At 35.2% G+C, this 22,997-nt stretch overlaps 1 protein-coding gene across 1 annotated transcript in view; it reads right to left on the bottom strand.

Moving 5' to 3' along the window:
• The window catches only part of PEX7 (peroxisomal biogenesis factor 7), an 81,158-nt gene that overhangs the window by 31,691 nt on the left and 26,470 nt on the right, over nucleotides 1–22,997 (bottom strand). Inside the window, exons 6-8 of the mRNA XM_041745264.1 lie at nucleotides 18,334–18,440; nucleotides 16,613–16,726; nucleotides 15,042–15,097 (exon numbers count right to left, since the gene is read on the bottom strand). Coding sequence (XP_041601198.1) covers nucleotides 15,042–15,097; nucleotides 16,613–16,726; nucleotides 18,334–18,440 — 277 coding nt within the window. The remainder of the gene's footprint in view (nucleotides 1–15,041; nucleotides 15,098–16,612; nucleotides 16,727–18,333; nucleotides 18,441–22,997) is intronic.

Genomic DNA, 22,997 nt, shown 5'->3' with positions numbered 1-22,997 from the left:
TAAAAAACTAAAGTGATAGCAGCTGCTTGCCTGTGCTTTAGTCCTTTATCAGCTGTATCACTATGAAATTCTTAATGTCCTCACCTCTGCAGCTAAGCTTTTATGAATAAACCCATTTGGGTTGTCAGGTTGTGGGATGTCTACACAGCTTACAAGGATCTCCTTTACTGAACAACTCTCTTGTCCCTGGAGGACAGTTAGTGATGGGGTGAGGGAGAGAAGGAGACACTGATAAATGTGGGAGAAAAAAAAACACACAAAGCAGACCAAATAATTCTGCTTCTTTTCTGGTGACTGGATATGAAAGCTTAAGGGGAAAAAAAATCTGTGCAGGAAGAGGAGAAATGAGAAGAAGGCACTCAACTCAAGCAGTTTCAGTACCCTGGCTGGCCCCTGCAGCACTCCTGCCCTGGTGCTCTAAGTGATCCAGATCCTGAGTAACACCTCTGCTTTTCTATAGAAGCTAGCTCAAGATGGTTTCTGTTTTACACACGAGCCTGCACACATGCACACACATGCCCTAACAGTGAAAAAACATAAGGGACGCTGCTAAATTTTAAAGAGGCAAATAGATGAGTCAGTGTTGGTGTTTATCGTTGGTATGGTTCGCTCTATTAGGTCAAATTTCTAAGATTCAATGTCAGAATATATAATGCTGCCACATTCCAGACTGGAGCTTCAGAGAACAGACTTCGAGGGTGAATTATTTATCCTTAAGTTCTCAGGGGAAAGAATAAAGTACTAACAGCTGGCAGGTAGTACCCAGTTGATCTAAACAAACAGGCTCGCTTTGTGTGCAAATAATTAAGGGGGGGGGGAACACTGAGGTTTTCTGCTCAATTACCTTTTTCTTAAAAACTGTAATTGAAAAAAATAAAAATAAAAAAAAATAAAAATAAAAATAAAAACTGTAATTGCACAGATTAGAGTCCACTAATTCTACAAGGCTTAGAACAAAGAATAGCAGCTTCCTGCACAGTTCCCTCTGCCCTTCACCTCAGAGCCAATCATTTTCCATTTTTCTGGCTGTTTCTTCTGATACACTGTGCTTACTTCCTCTATATTTCCAAATAATATATTCACAGAATTCATTGATTTATTTTCATTTTCACATATTATCTTTTGACTTCCTACTGTGGAAGATGAGGCAAAGCATTATCTACATTTTAGAAAATATACATATACACAGTAAAAGCCACCCAGATGCCTGGTGAAACTGCACAACAGAAGTTCTTAAAAATTATAATACAAATTAACTGACAAACTCCATAAATTTTCTGTTGGAACTAATCAACATAATTCAAAGTTCAAAGCAGTGACTGACACTGCACTAAGCTAAGGCTTAACATTCCTCACTCCTAGTAGATCTATGTATTTCTTCATGTGCTTGCATTAGGTTATGAATTAGACATGGATTTGGTTTGGTTCTTAATAAAAAATGTTAGCACTAAATAGCTCTGAAAATGTTCTGCAGTTATAAATCAAAGTAGTTAGAATCAAAAGTCTTACATATTTCTTTCTAATTAATGTATGTTGTTTCATTTTATAGGAAATTACTTTCACTTTTCACCTGGCATTTAACTTGCAAAATTACTCTTCACTTCATCAAAAGATATTTCCTGTATGACAATAATTAACACAAGACTTTTCTAATTTAAACAAGTCAAATCAAAATAAATAAATAAATAAAAACAAGTCAAATCGAAAAACTCTTTGGGACATAGGAAAACATCAATCTATCAACAAACTTGGGAGCTTCATACATACAAACACCTTAACCATTACTTATATGAAGCTCCAAGAGATTCATTTGTAAACTGCATATTATAATTGATTGTAGAAAAAAAAAAAAAACCCTGTAAGTTTAACTGAATCAGGTACCAATACAATGGTTCCAAATTTGTTAAGTAGCAAAATTTTGTGATTTAGTCAGTCCTGACTTAAATGCAATAGAACAGCAAATTTTATCCTTGAAAAATATCACTTTCCTATCCCAACAGGCCTTCCCACTTTAAATGCAGTTTTATTAATGACTACTTCAAACATAATTAAAGGGAAAGCCATATTAAAACACAATTGCTGTAGGCTTTTACGCTCAGAGTGAGCCAAGGGTAATATAACTTTACATATAATTTAAATTCACGTATATCTAAAACATTTCGTTAGTATAAACCTGTATCAGGTACTAGGGACAAAAGGATGAAACAGGCAACCATAGCCTTTCATCAGGTAACATGCTTTATTAACACAAAATATATTCAGTATTAAAACACTCTGATTAGTTAAGCAAATATGTGAATGTGAATATTCTCATCCTTAAAAAGCAAACCAAAGACAACGGCATTAAGATGCTTTCCTAATATCAGTGGCGAAGTTTAGTGAACCTCTGCCACAAAGCAAAACCTGTGATAGAGTTACAAAGACACATCTAAGATATCTGAGAGGCACACGACATGAAACGACTCTTTGATCATTTTAGGGATTCAATCACAGTTACTCAAGTGTTAAAAGTGTCGTATCATTAGCCACATAATTTTTCTTGTGGTTTGATGGAACAAATGTAGAGGAATTAAGAACTGTCTTAAAAGATGAGGTAAAATGAACATTTGACACTGCATATGAACTCACATTCAGCCGTGTTTCTTACCTATTTACTTTGACTGACCTTTTTTTGTGGGTAAGGGGGACTAGGTAAAGTTGAAATGAAAGGTTTGCGAGACAGAGTACATATTCAGCTATACTATCTGTTTACTTTGGCTGACCTTTTTTATGGGGAAGGGGAAGAAAGAGAAGTATCTGCCTGTGGAAATCTCTGTGCTAATAAACATAAGGATCAAAAGAGCCCATCAGCCACACCAAAGTTAAGACACTTACTCTATAAAGGAAAATCCCACGAGAGAAAATGCGACAAAGATAAAAGGTATTTCTGTGTCTGCTGCTTTGTTAAGATTCTAAGTTTACTACAATACAATTAAAGACCATTTTCTTGCTTACGCAGCATAATAAAGCTATTTCTTATTTTACGAGTAAACAGTATCACTAAATATCACATTTATGAGAAGGCATTAGTAAGAAACATTTTCAGGGTCTTACTTTACATGAGCAAATACTGCTTACTTTTTTCTCAGATGTTTTTATTTTCAAAATCACCAACCCACAGAAAAATGCAAAGAATATAACACGCATATATTTTTTGTCTAGATTCATCAATTGTTAAAATTTTACATTTGCTTCATCTTCCTCTACAAGCACATATTTAAAATAATATTTTCACCGAATCATTTAAAAATAAATTGCAGAGGCCACAATCTGAGTTGCTTTTTGTGATTCTGCTTCTTTTCTTAATAATTTTGATTAGACACATAAGAGTGTATATTTATAGTGACACAGTACTACAAAGTTTGAGGAATATCTATGTGAATGAAAAAGAGAAGAAACTAAAATATATTGAGTGCTTGACAGGGGCCAGGCACTATGAGGACAGCTTTGCATCGCTGATATTTAAATTTCATAATAATATATTTTATGACTGAGGAAACAATGGCCCAGAGAGGTCAAGTGACTTTGTAAGAGATTAAATAAAACAATACCTAGTGATGGCAAATCCAGAATTTTAACCTATATTTCTTTTCTTATATCATGCTGCCTCCCTCAACAGTGATTTTTTTAAAACAAATATATAGATAACTTAGAGAAAAAGATGGGTTTAATTGAAGTAGAAGTAGTCATGTGGTTATGCATTTGAAGAAAATGATCCACATATATTCAGCTTTGTCTGTGTGTACAAATTTGCTCTGTTCTGGGTCATGCTACCCCAAATTCACAAGGTATGCTTCCCCCAACCCATCTTGACAATGTAAAAAGACTTCCCATTCACAGAGCTCCTCCACAGTTTAAGCACTATAATTATCTTATTAAAGTAATGCTAGGGAAGGCATGAATGATGAATACTTTAGCTCTCCCTACAGTACTTACATTTTAAAATAGAAAACTTATTATAACTATTCTCATTTAAAATATCTGCTATTTCTCTGAGCACTTATTATATGCCAAAGGTGTTTATAGTTTCATTTAATCTTCTAAACATCCCTGCAAATTATCATTTCCTATATTTCACAGCTAGTAAATGGAGGAATGGCCTTTCACCAAGTCTAATGGACTCATAAGAACATATGTTTATCCTACTACATAGAGGATTTTTTAATCCATAGAACTTTCCTATATGACTCCAGAGACCAAGGAATGGGGAGGGCCAGTGCCCCTTCTAGATAACTTCCTACCCCCACTTAGTACTTCTTTTCACCTATTTATTAACTTAGAATTTATTAAATTATAAGTTATGAGATGTTTAGAAAAGTTAGCAATTTCATCGTATCTTACACTTATATATTTTTTCTAAATGAAACAGTTATGAAGTCTTAGTCCTAGATTATCTACTCTAATATCTCCCAATAAAACCTTAAAATTATATAAGTTTCAGTATACTGTCTGGTCAGGAATGTATCCTATTTGTAACTTGGAATTTAAATATACTTCAATATCATAGTAATAGAGTTCACTCCATGACAGATCATCAGGTATGTATTTCCCCACAGTAACATTGCAATAATTTAGAAATCTGACTTCTGAGAACAACAACCCAAAATAGAGACCCCAAAAAATCCAGAAAAGTGAGTGTATGTGAAAAGTGGCTATTTTTAAGTCTGTGTATTTTATTTATAAGTCTGTGTAGATAATAATTGTTAAGCTAAAAGTACAGCACATAACCTTTTATGCATCTATCATTGTCAAGACCACTTATGTAGAATACTTCAATCCTGAAACAATTATAGATACTTTGGGTAATACCATATTTTGTCCCTAAGGAGATAATGTTTACATAACAGGGAGAAATTATACTATTTGGAAATTAATATAAAGGCCTGGGCCTACTAGAAGTGTTCAGGTATTGAGTAATATAAAAAGTACCAGATTAGGAAATAAAAGATCTAGGTTCAAATTCAGCTCCATTACATGCCAGCTGTGTGATAATGGCCTATCTCCCAGCATCACTGCATACTTGGTAAAATGAGGAGTACACGCCCAAGGTGGTGGTGTGTGAATTAAGGGAAATAATGTATTATTAGCATATCTTATAAACTGGACATAACTGATCAAAAATAAGAAGTCATATCATTTTGAGCACCAGGTACTACATGTAAGTAATGGATCACTAAGTTGTACTCCTGAAAACAATATCATGCTGTATATGTTAACCAGAATTTAAATAAAAATTTGAAAAAAATAAGCTAAATGTAAGAATAGATACTGATGTGTTAGAATCTGAGGCATAATGAAGACTTTTTTTTTGGACCTATCCCGCTCAATATTCCTACTGCCTGAAATCCATTCCACGGGCCACTGACCCTGGATGAAGGGGAGCCACTTCCTAACTGCAGAGCTGCCTTGGCCATTACAGCACCTCAGGACTAGTCTCTGCCCACTAAACGCCAGATGTGTCTGCCAGCATTACCACAAAATCAAATATGCCCCCACTAAGAATTACTGTAGGTTAAATTTAAAATGTAAATATAACCAGGGAAACACACATTAAGCCTCAGGTCCATATAAATAAATGGATAAAATGTTCTTCCAAAGGGGTAAAAACCATTAAAAGGAGAGAAAGTAAAGAATGCTTACCTAAAGTTTATCTGGTATGTAACTTTCCAGACATTTTCCAGTGGAAATGCACACATGTACACATATTATAATTACAGAAGCTTTTTTTAAATCAGTAATTATTAAGATCACAGTCACCCAGGTTTAGGCCAGCCCCCGTGGAGAGCTACAGCCAGCTTGTTCTGTTCTGTGAGAACTGGCTGAGCACAGCTTCCCAACCCTGTGCTTACAGGTATCACATCATGCTGGCAGCCTGATATTGGCCATGGTGGGAGGACTTATTCAAACACTACAAATCAGGTCACCCCCACCTGCCTAGAGAGCCAGTGTTAAAGATTTTTCAGGCCACTAGTCAGCCCTTATTGAATTATGTTGAATAACAAACTGTTAAATTAAAATGGCATCACTATCTGGTCTAATAAACAAGAAAAGCACTGATAAAAATACTAGTATCTGATATTTATACTTTTAGAGCTCTGAACTAAAACTAAAAGTTATGTACTGGAGAACATGTTGACAATAAGTTGCCCGTTGTCCCAAGAAACTGAAATCCCAGGAGGCAGAGGACAATAAAAGGCCAGGTTGGGGCTGCCTGCTTTTGATGATAATAAAATACAAATTATCATCTCACCCTTGAAGGCTAGAGCTGAAATGGGCCTCCACTCCAAATAGATGGTCTTCTGTCACCATCCATTCTGGCAGTGTATTAATGACCATAGTGGCAAACACTTACACAGCTCTTGCTATGTGTCAGCATTTGTGGATATTACTCATCACACAATAAACCAGTGTGGTAGGTATTATTATCCTCTCCATTTTACAGAAGAGGACATTGAGCATAATGTTTTAAAATAGTTTATGCAAGTTTATACAGATAGTTAAAGGTGGCCTGGCTCCATAGTCTGGGTCCTAACTTCTATGTTACCCGAGAATGTGCCATCCCACAATTAGCCCATTCAACTCATATTTGTCACTACCCCCAAATCTGGATTTGTAACTACATGTCTCCCTGCTATTCCCACTAACCTCAACACATATGACATGCTCAGGACTCCCGAAATATGTTTCTACTTCTGTCTAGGCCTTTGCTTTTTATCATTTCATCAGCAAGATATTCAGAACCATCTATTACAAGTGCTGTCAGATAACAGGCATTCTATAAAAATGCCTGAATTTTATTTTTTTATTTTTATTCTTTTTTAATATTTTATTTATCTGACAGGGGGAGAGAGCACAAGCCAGGGGAGCAAGAGAGGGAGAAACAGGCTCTTCACAGAGCAGGGAGCCAGATGTGGGGCTCGATCCCATGACCCCAGGATTATGACCTGAGCCAAAGGCAGACACTCAACCAACGGAGCCACCCAGATGTCCCTAAAATGCCTGAATTTTAAAGCAGAGTACAGCCCTACCATTTTGTAACCAAAGTAGCTTTTTTCTTTTTTTTTTTTAGATTTTATTTATTTATTCATGAGAGACACAGAGAGAGAGAAAGAGAGGCAGAGACACAGGCAGAGGGAGAAGCAGGCCCCATGCAGGGAGCCCGACATGGGACTCAATCCTGGGTCCTCAGGACTATGCCCTGGGCCGAAGGCAGGCGCTAAACCACTGAGCAACCCAGGCTGCCCGTAACCAAAGTAGCTTAACAGTTGATTGGAAACATTAATGTTGCTGGTATAGGCAGAGCAAATTTCGCATCATACAAGCTTGGATGAACACAGTTTGAAAACACTGGAATTAAAACTAACTTCATATTTTTCTTGCTGAAAATACTCTAAGTCTAAAAAAAAAAAAAAACCACTGCTGTTTGGTATATTACTACCGAAGACCATTCACAAAGAATGTTTGGAAGGTTAGAATATTTATAAAAGTATCATGAAGCTGAAGAGTATCACTCTGAGTTTAAATTTATCATATTTGTTTTATCAATTTATAAAAGTTATATCTTTAAATATCTGAGAAATATTTGTTACACCTGGAAGAGACAAAATGTTGATTTTTCTAATGAAAAAACATAATTATAACAGCTTTTCCTTTTGTTTGGCTGTCATACATACTGGATCTGCTGATTTCTGACTGTGTTTACAAAACAATTCACTTAGTATGAAACCAAACACAAGCACTCAGAACTCAAATCATGCTTACGCATGGTTGGCATAACAAACATGGCTCAGTGCAGAAAGAAGTAGCCTAATGGAGAGTACATCAGAAGAAGATAATGTAATAGTGAAAGGGACCATAAAGGAAAGGAAGGAAATTGGGGAAAAAATAGAGAGGAAGACAAACTCCTAACTCTGAGAAACAAAGGGTTGCGAAAGGGAAGGGGTGGGAATGGGGTGATGGGTACCAAGGAGGGCACTTGATGGGATGAGCACTGGGTGTTATACTATATGTTGTTAAATTGAATTTAAATTTAAAAAAAAAGAAGAATATAATGTGCTAAAATCTATGGTAATAACATTCACAGAAGAATGGAAATAATTCACTATGAAATATTTTAGATTTAGTACCATCTTGAGTGAGAGAACCAATGTGTATTTTTATAGAGTATATTGCCCATCAGCTAAAGGGAGTTCTGATGTTTTTCATGAAGGTTAGAGTCTTTATTAAATCTAAACACACTACTTTCAAATGCTATGTTACATACAAATTTTTAGATTTTTATTATTTATTCAGTGAAACATAATGAGCTACTATGCAGGTAAAGGACTGAAAGCTATTTCTATTAGATATGATAACATATCCACATAAAACAAAAATATGACACTTGAATTCCATAATACTAAGATATCCATCACTTCATCAGTTTTGACATAATGTCCACAATATGAATTATTTTAAAGGCTTAAAAAACTAAACAAAATGTAAAAGTGGACAAATAAATGAAAACTTATATTTAAAGAGCTTATGTTACAAAAATTAGCCATTCAAAATCTAGAGGTACTACTGTATAATTATCAGTTCTGAAAATTAAACAGGGTATTACTGGTCTTTTGTCTTAAAATTTTTTATGAAAATGAGTTTTCTGACACTAAAAATATCATTAATCCAATGAGATTTAAAATTCTTCAGAGGATAAATTTAACTCACATCACATGGGGTAAAAAAATCTGCCAAAAACGTATCTTTTCTGATCTTTCCACCGTGTAGTCACCACACACAAACAACGAGAGACTAAACTCACAGAAGACATTACTATAGTTAAAGCACTAAAGTTGTATTCTCAGCATGTTTTGAGAATTACAAAATATATAGAGTCAAAAATGAAATTTTAAAAAATTATTTTCAGGGTACCTGGATGGCTCAGTGGTTGATCCCAGGTCTTGATCCCTGGGTCCTGGGATATTAATTCCATTTTACAGATGAAGAAACCTGGGCTCTAAGTTATATAGGAAAACTGTATTAGTTTTTAAGATTTTATTTATTTATTCATAGAGACACACACAGAGAGACAGAGAGAGAGAGAGAGAGAGAGAGAGAGAGAGAGGCAGAGAGAGAGACAGGCAGAGGGAGAAGCAGGCTCCATGCAGGGAGCCAGTCCAGGATCACACCCTGGGCTGCAGGCGGCGCCAAACCGCTGCGCCACCAGGGCTGCCCAGGAAAACTGTATTATTATTATTTTTTTTTTTTGGAAAACTGTATTAAATGTCTTTGTCAGTTATATGTTAAGGATCTCGTATTATTTAATTATCGTTTCACTTTTTCCAAATGCTTACAAATACAGCTATGACACTTTTGATCTTGCAGCATGTCAAAGAAGCCATTCCTCTCTCTAAAAGCACTAAACATCTATCCCCCAATCTCCAGTCTTGCTCAGGATTCAGGAAAGGAGCAAAACCTAATTCTTAGAAATAGAGAGAAAAGTAAGACTTCAAATTGTGATGAATTGTGATTGAACTTCAAATTGTGATGGGTCTGGGGCATGTTTAGCTACCTACAAGATTTTATAGTACAGTTCACATTCAAAGTCTAGGCTTCACAGAAATTTCAGAGACAAATCTACCATCTACAAAAGTAAAGCATTTCCCAACTGGGTCTTTAAGGAAACTCAAGTATATAAATAAAAAGGGGAATGGCCAGTAGGGTTAAGATCATGATGACAGTTCTGAAAAGAAAGTACAGCTAAGTCACTAGGTTTCTCCCTTTAATTAGAAACAGGACAGAAATGGATTTAATATGCCCCTTAATAATACCTTGAAACCAGAAAGACCCAATTAAAATTGTTAGGGATGCTAAAAATGAGATCAAAAGATTAATGCCCCATCTCATTCGGTCAAATCTCCAGTGATCAGTTTCAAACACCAGAAAGGTCTTTGAAATCCAAGGACTAGATTCTATATTCAGAAATCTCTTTTGAGCCCACAAGTGACACTATGTAAAGAGAGAAAACTGAAAGTTCTACTCTTCATACTGCTCAGCTCATCCAAAGGATCTCACATTACTGGCCATCCACATCTGGTTGAAATCCTCTCCTAAAGTTTCTGTGGCATACTGCATGCTCTCTTTTAGGTGGGCTGTTTCCTTCTTTCTTCCAACATAAATTCTCTCCTGTTTTTTGCTTCTCTTTCTCTAAACTTATCTCCCTTGGGCTTATTCATTGTTGTGGACTGAACTGTCAGTAAGTTAATGGCCTTCAAGTCCATATTTATAACCCAAACCTCCAGCCAATAATCTAGCTCACAATTACAGCTTTGAAAAGTTTGGGGTAGATGGCAAGCAACTGCCAGGTTTTCTTCCTGTCTGCCATGTTGCCATTCTTTGGCTCCCATGCCAAGTTCTTACTATTTTATACAGACTATTAAAAAAAGTACCTGGTTATGGTATCCTTTTAACTGATAGCTGGAAGCCTCAGTGTAATTATGTTTCCCAGTTTATCTTCATGCTTGTATTGAATAATTTTTTTTAAGTTAGGGAATATATTCTTTCAAGGCATTGTTATAAATTATTCTATTCCATAGTACATTCCACAGAACAAAGTTATATAGCTTCTGCCATACCAATTACTGACTCAGAAGTAAGGGAGAGAGGAATTCTGAGTAGTTGAGGCAGTGTGGCCATGCAAATCCAAAACTCCTAGAGCATCTTCACAAAAACTAATACAGAACAAGAACAAATAAAACTATACAAGACTTGGGGTGCCAGGGTGGCTCAGTTAAGTATCTCATTCTGGATTTCGGCTCATGTCATGATCTCAGGATTATGGATTACGCCCTGTGATGGGCTCCATGTTGGGCATAGAGCCTGCTTGAGACCCTCTCTTTCCCTTTCCCTCTGACCCTCCCCCCAGGTAGTATGTGCACACTTGCTCTCTCTCCCTCTGTCTAAAAAAAAAAAAAAAAAAAAAAAACTATACATAACACAGGCCTCCAACACACATGAAATTCTAATTACAGGTAAAAAGAAAAATAAAAACAGAACCTCAATGAGCTATGTCCCATGTTCCAGCTGGCATTAGTTCTCAAAAACAATATAAAAAGCAAGGCAAAAATGAGGTAGCATTTTCAAAACACTTCAGAAATGTAAATTGAAGAGTTTATATTCAGATGAGCTACACTTTAAGAACAAGGCTATAGAGAAATAGTTTTAAACATGCAAGAGCTCCTGAGAATTCTGAACACATCAACTCTTTTCAAGGAATACTAGAAGATAAACGTCATCAAACTAGGAGATGGTGGGGAAATTTCGGCAAAAAGATTGATGATATTTAATATACTTAGTTGTATATCTAAAATTAAAACAAGAGTAGAAAAATAATATATGTTATATGTTGCAAGGTCTGACAAATTATAAATAAAATAATTCAAAATTTGATGAATAAGGGAAAGGGGGAGAAAAGGAAAGTAGAATAAATTCACTGTTTGCTTTATATGCAATAAGTAGGAGTCAAAATACCATTAAAAACTCACAAGTCAGATAATGGTTAAATTTTTTAAAACAGGCAAATAAAGACATTAAAAATTTTTAAATACCAAAGGTAAGCAAGCATTAATATAGACAAAAACTTACCTAAATATTAAAAAAATGTAAACAGAAGAGCAAAAAAAACCCTCTAAAACACAACAAAAAATACATCATATACAGAAACAGCAAATATAACATAATATACATTAATAGTCACCACATAAAATAATATGACAGACCTGATACCAGACATGTTTTTATCAAGAAATATGGATAGATTAAACTTAACTATGACAATAAAAAGACTTTTCATTTAGTTCACCTAGCACGACCCAGCAGGACTTTTGTATATGCTCCATACAAAAGACATATCAAAAATAAAATGTTTCATAAAAGCTAAAAATGAAGGTATGGGAAAAGACGTACCTGGAATGTGGAAACAGTATGAAAGCAGGGACAAGGACACGGGTAAAAGACAAAGCACAACTAAAGCTAAAAAGGATTAACTATGACAAAGAAGGATTCTCTTTGATGCTACAAGTCTCAATTCACTATATGGCTGTTATAAATATCTATGCACCAAATAACACACTACACTATCTACCTTTATGAAATCAAATTATAAGATTTGCAGGGAAATACAGAAAGAAGCCCACTGATAATAGTTTTAACATCTCACTCTCAGTACAAAATAAATTAAATAAACAAAAAATAAAACAGGATACAGAAGATCTAAACAACAATCAGTAGTTTATGTCACATATTGAACTTCACTGTCTGATGATACAGAATATACCTTCTACTCAATTGCTTATGAAACACAAAAACTGATCATTTATTAGGTCCCTCCCAAAATCAGTATATTCTATAAAACAGAATGACTAAAAACTGTAATCATAATGCAATAAAACTAGAAATTTTTAACAAATTTTTAAAAATTAAAAAGTACTTTCATCTGGAAATTAAATAACTTCCTATTAAACAACTCTTTGAAGAGAAATACAAACAGAAGTTACAAATCTTTTAAAGATGATAATGAAAACATTATATATCAGAATTTATGGGCTAAAAATGAAACAGTAACTAGAAGAAAATTCATAGTCATAAACATTTTATTAACAAAATGAAAGAATAAAAATAAATTCCCAGCTCAAAAGTTGAAAAGAGAACATGGTAAGGCCAAAGACAGTAAAAAGAAAGAAATAACAATGATAAAAGTAGAAATTAATGAGATGATGAATAGAAAAACAGAGTTCTAATCAATAAACCAAAATCTTGTTTGCTGAAGAAAAAACATACATATACCATTAAATAACTTAAAGAAATCACAAACATACAAAATCAGAAATAAGAGTGAAATAACCATTGAAACAAGAGAAATTAAAAAGTCATGACACTATTTTACATACATTTCTAACAAATAAATTTGAAAATCTATAAGCTAAGGATAATTTCCAAAACTGATCCCATTAGAAATGAAAAGTTTAAATAGACCAATTTTCATATAACAAATAAAGTTTAAAAAAAAGAAATAAAGTTACTTAAAAAAAAAGAAAATTATCAAGAAGTAAGTACTCCACAAAAAAAAAAAAAAAAAAAGAAAGAAAGAAAAAACCATGCCTGGATGATTTCACAGGGGAATTCATCCAAAGCTTCAAAGACCAAATAATCTCTGTTGTACAAATTGTTCCAGGGCTTTGAAAACTAGGGAAACTTCCTTTTTATGAAACAGGCAAATAAAGACATTAAAACACCATTAAAACACCAATGCATAAACAAAAAAAATAAATAAAAGAACAAACAAAAGAAAGAAAACTGTAGGCCAATACCACCTTTGAATACTAATGCAAAAGCTCTACATAAAATATTAGCAGACCAAATGCAACATCACATAAGAAAATAATACACAAAGATCAAGAGGGATTTAGCCCAGGAAGGCAAGGCTGGTTCAACTCATTAATGTAATTCCTTAATAGCTCTAAGGAGAAAAATCATGATCATCTCCACAGATGCTGAAAAAGCCTTGGATAAAACTTAAGATCAATTCTTGACTTTAAAAAGACTCAAGAATTGATACACACTTGGTTAGCATGACAAATATATATGTATAAAATTAACTATATATATATATATATAAAAACTATATAGTTTTATAAAAACTATATAATATAAACTATTATATAGCCCCTGAACAACACAAATTTGAACTGTGTGGGTCTGCTTACAGGCAATTTTTTTCAATATACATACAGTACTGTAAATGTATTTTTTCTTCTTTGTGACTTTCTTAATAACATTAAGAGCAAAATTGATTATTACAGGGTATGGGACCCTACAGAATGGGTTGGAAAGAATAGAGGAAACAGACCTTTCTGAATATACCTTTACATACATCTTGACTTTGGAACCATGTTACTATTTTGTCTGCTCAGAAAAATAGACAAAATCAACTAGGATGGCACGAAATCCTAAAATTGAATACAAACAGAAACAAATGAATCAAACTATATTTCCAATGAATGACATAGCCACATTGATGGAGGGGAGCAGAATTAACCTAAATAACCTTTAAACACAGTGTTTGGACTAGGGGAAAAAAGTTCTAAAATGTGAACTCTAGGGATCCCTGGGTGGCGCAGCGGTTTGGCGCCTGCCTTTGGCCCAGGGCGCGATCCTGGAGACCCGGGATTGAATCCCACATCAGGCTCCCGGTGCATGGAGCCTGCTTCTCCCTCTGCCTGTGTCTCTGCCTCTCTCTCTTTCTCTCTGTATGACTATCATAAATAAATAAAATTAAAAAAAAAATGTGAACTCTAATACAATTCTGTTTCACAGAGGCACAGTTTTGCAATTCTGAAACAACTCTGAGCTTTCTAGGGTTTGCAAAAAGTCAATGTATTGTGGATAATGGGTATTAGGAGTTACATATCTAGAAGAGAAGAAAAAACAGAATAAATCTTGCATAGTGTGGGACTGGAACTGGGACATATGGCTAGACACACACACACACACACACATATTCATACATAGATGTGGATGTGCTCACACAGATATATACACTCATCTATATATATTCACAAACATACATATACCCTTGCTGATTTTTTTCAACTATAACAACATCAGCCTTAAGATTCATATAATCAGACCTGAGAAATGGATTTTTGCAATTTTTAAAATCTAAATTTAAGATATTATTTATGCAGCCTGTTGTGTAGAAAGATGTTACTACAGGAATAATTATCAGGAAAAAAAGGCTTTTAAACAGAACAGCCAGGCTGTCTTTAAATAGCAAAGAATTATGAATGTGGTCAGATCATAAAAACAGAACAAATATAATATTAATACTAGTGGCAAATATTCAAATGTGCCCAGCTCAGATTATTTCCGTATTAGTACAATAAATATATTATCTTTCATAAAAATTGAAAAGATACAAATGCCACTTGGTATTTCACAATGAAACTTATCAAAAACTACTGTACCTTACAGTAAAATCATAGGAGCAAGAGGCCAGAACGGAAGCATGAAATGGTGAAAACTATAAAAACAAAACAAAACTTTTTTAAGTTAGCTATAATTATACCATGCTACTTCATGAGGTCATTCCCAGGAGTGCCACAATAAAGTTTAATCAAGACCGTCACTTAAAATTACGTTTCCCCAAACCTTATATGCTTTGATTCAAGGCAAGATTCTTGCCTTTTAGAATCAGCTGCAAGAAAAACATTCACTTTTACAATTCTCCAAAGAAAAGTCATTCCTCAAGCTTTTTAGCACTTATTTAGGATAAAATATTCCCAAAGAGTTGCTATTCTGGAAAAATTAAATACAATTTCCTAATTGCTATCTAAAAATGACTCAAACAAATATAAGGGACTTAAGTATGTCACCATACAAATACATAATTATATAATTTACCAATTTTATGAATACATCTTATGACTCTATATGCACGTATATCAAATCATTATCTACATGTTAAATAAAAACATCTTTAAAAGAATTGTTATGCTTTTTGCATATCACAACTAACAAAAAGGACATCAAGGACAAAAACTAAAAATTTAAAGACTAATATCTTTTAGATAAGTAATCAACATACTTTAATAAGCTGTCCTTTATAATTATATTTCTTCAGTTTTTTTTCTTCCCAGTACTTTAATAGCTATATAACATAAATATAACTACATTTGAATATGCTTTATAGTTTATAAAACACTTTCAGTAAATTACCCAATTTCATTCTCAAAAGCACTGTGAAATAAATATTGAAAATATTTTTCAACCACTAAAACCTGTGTGCCATTAAAAATGACAATATGGCACTGGGTCTTATACTTTCAATTGCAACCAGTAAAATTTAAAGTATTAATTTAATTGAAATTTAGAGTTTTTGAAATGGGAATAACCCAATTATCTTGTTTAAAAGATCAATAAAGTACTTCTTTACCCTTAGTGTAATAAAACAAAGAATGAGATTGGGAGATGTCATTTAATAAGATGTTTTCCACAGTGACTTAGCAAAACCTACCACTAAAAGCCAGGAAGCTAACATAAGTCCCCTTATAACCAGGCACATGTCTCGGGGGCAGTAGAAAAAAGTTATCTTTATCTCGTCTTCTGCTGTTGGCAGAGTGGAAAATTTTCTATACCCCAAATTTTTGTGAACATTCATATTTATTATTGTGTTAGAAAAGAAGAAACCTTTCTGTAAGTTTCAACAAAGAGACCTTCCCACTGAATGCAAAATTATGAAGAATACCAAAAGTAAATTACCACAGATAAAAATATGAAAAGGAATAGTAGCATGGAAATGACAGAATGAAAAAACATTTCTATTTAATCGCTGGTACCAGTCGACTACACTGTCCCAATTCATTCAATAATTATTCAAATATTTTACCTAATTTTAGCTTTCATTGTTCATCACCATTAATTGGCTAATGGAGATATGCAAAAAAAAATCAATAATCCCAACCCCTAACTGTGTTTTCTATGTACTTCACTGATTATATTTACACTATATATATAAAAAGAAAAAATAAACACTTACTTTCACTCTCCTAATAGCATAGGTATGACCAAGAAGTTCAAACACGGGTTGCCGTACATTCCTCAGGTCCCAGCCTCTCAAACTACAATCAACTGCCCCCGTCACCAGCAGATTCTGCAAAACGAACCAGGGAAAAGTGACCATTGAACATATCAGAACAAAGCCTAGTCTCAAATGGCATTGTGGATTCTCCAATCTACCTTTAGTAGTATCAGTAAGTACATAGGGGTTTAAAAATGATGTCTGACAAATAAGCGCACCCTTCTTCTCTTCAGGGTATTCTGAGGCTTTACCAGGCCTTAAAAGGCAATAGACCTGTTAACTGAGGAATATTGGGGGAAAGCAAAGGGTACAGATTTGATTTTCATGTTTTTCTAAATCTAATCCAATCACTGTTCCCCACTCTCATGGGCCATGTCTTTATACAATATCTAATCATATCTGAGAAGCTCTGCAGTAGTGGTGAGTCTCCTATCTATTCAGGCTTTACAAATCTATCTAGAGCCCTCGGTGAATCCGCAGTTCCCGGCTGAAGAGGCCAGGTGCTGGGTACACAGTCAGCCCCATTCCATGTCAACCAGAGCAGTAATTGATTGTCTGGATGTGCTGCATTTCATGGTAAGCTCATTTGAGGAAAAATTCCAATAATTTAAAACAAAAACAATTTTAACAACTCTCAACCACATATCAGCATCTTTTTTAGAATTCCCAAAAGTATAACACATAGTCCACAATTCATTTTCTATATGGAAAACTCATTTATGATGACAGAGATTTGAACTGCAGTCATTAGTTCTGAAACTGTTATTTAGATCAAGTATCATAACTGAAAATGTACTCTATTTTCTTTTAATCTATTTTATTTCTTTTCAAAGACTTCTGCCAATATAATGCTCTCTTAACTTCCATTAGGTAATTAAAACTGACAAGAAAAAAGGCGTATGTGTCTGTCCCAGCCAACAGACCACTGCAGGTATATAAACACTATATCAACACATGTTTAATCCATTTATATTCTGAATTCATATGCTCCTGTGGTTAACAGAAGCTTTGCAAAAAGGTACAAAGTGACACTTAACTTACAGGAGCATGGAGTTTGTTGGAAGATGAAATAAAATTTTAAAAACTGGTAGACTGTCAAACTGAAAAGCAAGTTACAAAGTGTTCAGGAGACTAACCAGAAAAATGAATGGGAAGTGAAAGAAGAGGATACAAATTGGTGGGGTTAAGAGGAATAAGGGGGAAAAAATCACATAAATTGTAAAGCAGCGGGATCCCTGGGTGGCGCAGCGGTTTGGCGCCTGCCTTTGGCCCAGGGCGCGATCCTGGAGACCCGGGATCGAATCCCACGTCGGGCTCCCGGTGCATGGAGCCTGCCTTCTCCCTCTGCCTGTGTCTCTGCCTCTCTCTCTCTCTCTGTGACTATCATAAATAATAAAAAAAAAAAAAAATTGTAAAGCAGCTTCCCAAATATGCAAGTAAGACTGCACTGTTGAACTTTGAGAATTTCTATTTCTTACTCTGCCTGTTTTATGTGCACTTAAATCCAATTAATGCTAATACAGGTCACTCACAATCATCAATTAGAAATGAAAAGGACTGAATTTAACATAATAGTCCATAAACATTACCAAATCCACATAAATGAAAAGAAAATAAAATCTAGAACATTTCAACAATAGGAAGGGCTCAGTAGCTCAGGACAGATCCAGACAGGATACCTCATTGTATTTACACCAGTCACAGCTCAAAATTTCTGCCTGATGTGCTGGAACCACAATTCTGACTCCTGTTGACTTCACATCCCAAATTCTCAGAGTCTGATCACCTGGTGAAAGATGAAGACTTGGTCACTTCCCATCACACCACTTGGATGCTCAGTGATATTGTATTCATAATTATTCACTATTTTACTGTTAGGATACCTCCTCCATCTCTATATCATATGCATACATATATTCGTGTTTTTTAAAGAAGATTTATTCATTTATTTTAGATAAAGAAAAAGAGCATACAAGTGGGAGCAGCAGAGGAAGAAGGAGAGAGAATCTCAAGCAGACTTCACAGTGAGCCCAGAGCCCAATGTGGGCCTTGATTTCACAACCCTGAGATCACAGCCTGAGCTGAAACCAACAGTCGGATGCTTAACCAATCATGCCACCCAGGCACCCCCACATATATGGTTTTGAACTATAATAATGCATAGAACTACTAAAAGTGATGAACCACAAAAAGTAATGTGTCATAACAATGTTTTTAGATCAACTCAAAACAGGAAAATCTGAATTTCACACTGAGACAAGTACAGACAAGGTGGCTGATACACACATATAGCACATGTCTCTCCAGGACAGGAAAAGGCCCTGAAAATCCTCAGTTTCCAGCAAATAACCCACTAGCACAGTCTATAAGAAACAAAATGCTGGGATGCCTGGATGGCTCAGACATTGAGCATCTGCCTTTGACTCAGGGCATGGTCCCAGAGTCCCGGGATCAAGTCCTACATCAGGCTCCCTGCATGGAGCCTGCTTCTCCTCCCTCTTCCTATGTCTCTGCCTCTCTCGTTAATAAATAAGTAAAATCTATGTGTGTGTGTCTCTCATGAATAAATAAATAAAATCTTTAAAAACAAAACAAAACAAAATGCTAGCAATTTTACTGTTAAATGTGGGCAGTCTACCAAGACAAAATAGAAAAATTTTAATCTTACTGTTTATGTTTACTACATTTTAATAGGCCAGCCCAAGGCATATTTTTCTCCTTGGAAAAAATAAGTTGGCAAAATTTAGGAATTACATTTTACATTATTACAAAAATGGTTTACATTGCTTAGTTTCACAAAGTTACCCTTGCTTAAATGTTTTACGGGCTGTTTGCCTTTGATTTTTATAAACTATAAGGAGACAGCAATATGACCAGATGACTAAAGCTCAGCAGATATGGGGGGGAGAGGAGGAGGGGAGGAAGATATAACCAGTAAATTATAGTCACTGATGCTGAGAGAAAGCTGAAGCAACTTGATAAAAAAAAATGTGTGGGCTATGGTGTAATGGCAGTCAAGGTATGGAACTCCACCTAGCAGTTACAGGACCCTGCACAAGTTACATAATATCTGAGACTGATCCCTCATTTCTAAAAGAGAAACAGAATGCCTACTATGCAGGGTTGTCCAAGAATTTAGAGTAATAAAGTTTCTAACACTTACCATGGTCTCTAGCACAAAGCAGATACTCTAATATATGGTGTATGATAATGCTAAAATTTTTAAGTCTGTTTTGCTTACTTATGTTCCCAATTCTAAATCATACTGTCATTTAGGTACATTTAGCAAATTTTAGACAATGTTTTTTTTTTTTCTGATTTCTGTGGAAGTTGTTTAAGAAAGATAAGAATTCAATTGTTGGTGGCAATGAAATGCAGAGGTTAAAAATGGGGACTCTGAAATTCCAAGGCTTTAGTCCTAATCCAACTCAATCATTTGGTCCCTGTTGATGTTTAATCAAGTTACTTAACTTCCCTGGTTCTTTCTCATTTTCCTCACCTGTGATAAAATATTTACCTTATCAAGTTTAAATGAGACATGTTTAAAAATAAAATAGCATACCCATGATTAGAAGTCATTTCTACCCCTATTAATAATACCATGAATAAAAGCAAATATTTATTATTGAGTGCTTACTATGTGCCAGATGATAGTCTAAATATTTTGTTTGTATTAACTTTTTAAAACCATAATAAGTGAGGTAGAAATTTTGATAACACAAAAAGCAATTTTTGTAGCACTTTACAAATGGGGAAACTGAAGCTGGTAGAAATGAAATAGTATCCTCAAGATAGTAGGCTGTGGTATCAGGATCTGGAACAAAAGCCCAGGCAGACAGGCTCCCCAGCCGGCATGCTCTGTAAGGGTACTGTGCTGCCTCCTCAGGTTGGAAGAGACCTGCCAGACAGCCAACGTCGGCTGAATCTTGAGCAGTTCTTTTTATTTAGATGTTTTTTCAATAAATTGAGAGGAAAAAAAAAAACCTCACATACATTCATGCCACACACGACATACTATCATATCTGCCCCACAGTTATCTTAGAAATGAAAGTAACAGGAACACTTGGGTGGCTCAGCGGTTGAGCGTCTGCCTTCAGCTCAAGGGCCTGATCCCTGGTCTGGGGATTGAGTCCCGCATCAGGCTCCCTGCATGGAGCCTGCTTCTCCCTCTGCCTGTGTGTCTGCCTCTCTCTGTGTCTCTCTCATGAAAGAAAGAAAGGAAAGAAAGGAAAGAAAAGAAAGAAAAGAAAAGGAAGAAAAAGAAAGAAAGAAGAAAGAAGAAAGAAAGAAAGAAAGAAAGAAAGAAAGAAAGAAAGAAAGAGTTGAAACCTTTATTTCCAATCCCATTCCCCATCTTCCTTGCCCAGAGGTCACCACAATCATGAACTTGGCAATCCTTTAGTCTGTGCTTTTGTAATACTTTCATTACATTTTTATGGATTCATATATACCTACTATTGCTTTATTTGTGGGATTTGTAATTTTTTATTTACAAATATCATAATCCGGGACGCCTGGGTGTATCAGTGGTTGAGCGTCTGCCTTCAGCTCAGGAGTGATCCCAGAGGCCTGGGATCAAGGTTCACATCAGGCTCCCTGCAGGGACTCTGCTTCTCCTGCCAATGTCTCTGCCCTCTCTCTGTGTGTCTCTCATGAATAAATAAATAAAATCTTTAAAAAAAAAATACAATCTTCCTACTTTTTAAAAAAATTTGAGTACAATTGATACATGTTACATTAATTTCAGGTGTACAACATAGTGATTTCACATCTCAATACTTTATGTTGTGCTCAGCATAGGTATAGCTGCCATCTGTCACCACACAATGCTACTACAATAGTATTAACTCTATTCCCTATGCTTTGTCTTTTATTCCTGTGACTCATTCATTCCCTAACTGGAAGACTGCATGTCTCACTCTCCTTCACTCATTTTTTTCATCTCCCAACCCTCTTCCCAGCTTCCTACTTTGAAAAAGTTGAAAACCACTCTTAGGAGAGTGTAACTAACATTTTAGTTAGGAGAGAGTAACTAACATTTTTGGGTCTAGCTAAATATGGTAGGGATGGGAAGGAATGAGAAATTTCAAAGTACCAAATGGAAGCTGTTCAGAATTAGTATAGACTAAAACTTCAAATAACTCCAGGGACCCTATTATAGTCAATGTCTAGCCACCAGTCAGTAAAATGTGTTTCAAAATTCTAAATAGCTTTGATAAAATGATCTCTAGGCTTTCCCTAGCCTTCAGAGTATAAAGCAGGCTGTAGATGTCTAGTGTTTGGTCTTCCCAGCAGTACACTTTGTGTAGGAAAAGCATCCTTTTCTCACCATGTGACTCTAGAAGGACCTATGGTTCAACACAGCTGAGCACCCAGGGACAGGTCCAAGCATGACCAGTCTTAGTATCTTCTTCCCTGTCCTGATCACAGCTGGCAGGTAAAGGTAGATACCTGGGATTTTTTTTTTTTTAATTATAACTGAAAAAAATAATTTCATTACCTCTCAGGATTTACAAGTTGTAACACTGAGGAATACATGGCTGCCATATGTGTCACTGTTTGGAGAAAGCCAGCTTGCAGAGTGAAGTCAATAAGAAGAGAAAAGTCCAGATTAAAGACAAGAAATGTGTCCTGCAGCTGTTCAAGTACTCCTTCCCTTTCTCAGGTTGCTTTTCAATAAATTCTATGAAGAAAGTCCATTACCTATAGGTAAAGGAGACCCCTTACTAGCCTGGAGGGAGCGAACGAAATTCCCCTAAAGCTTTAGCCTGTAAGAAGCCTAGCCCCAGAGAAAAACACTTGATACAGCACAAGGCTTCCACTAAAACATAGGAAATACTTAATTGATGTATGTCAGCTTTCAAAAATTTATATTTAACATCAAGTCAAACTATAAAGTCTGCTACCGGATTGCCTGGCTGGCTCAGCAGTTGAGCATCTGCCTTTGGCTCAGGTTGTGATCCTGGGGACCCAGATCAAGTCCCGCACTGGGCTCCCTACATGGAGCCTGCTTCTCCCTCTGCCTAGGTCTCTGCCATTCTCTCTCTCTCTCTCTCTCTGTGTCTCATGAATAAATAAATAATCTTAAAAAAAAAAAAGTCTGCTACAACCACAACTAAATCACTGTTTAAGTTGAATATGCTGTGTTCATCCTAATAATTACATTTCATGTGTATGTGAATGGTTTAGAGTATCAAAACATTACAATGAACATGGACTAGACCATGAGGAAGTAACTGTTATTCCAGCAGCATTATTGATAAGTCTCACAAAACACGTCAAACAAAAGAAATCTGACACAGAAGTATAAAAATAGGCAAAATTATTCTATGCTACTAGAAT

This window comes from Vulpes lagopus, chromosome 2, assembly GCF_018345385.1.
Source record: "Vulpes lagopus strain Blue_001 chromosome 2, ASM1834538v1, whole genome shotgun sequence".
In the NCBI taxonomy this organism is placed as follows: Eukaryota; Metazoa; Chordata; class Mammalia; order Carnivora; family Canidae; genus Vulpes; species Vulpes lagopus.
This window is presented reverse-complemented; position numbering and strand designations above follow the sequence as displayed.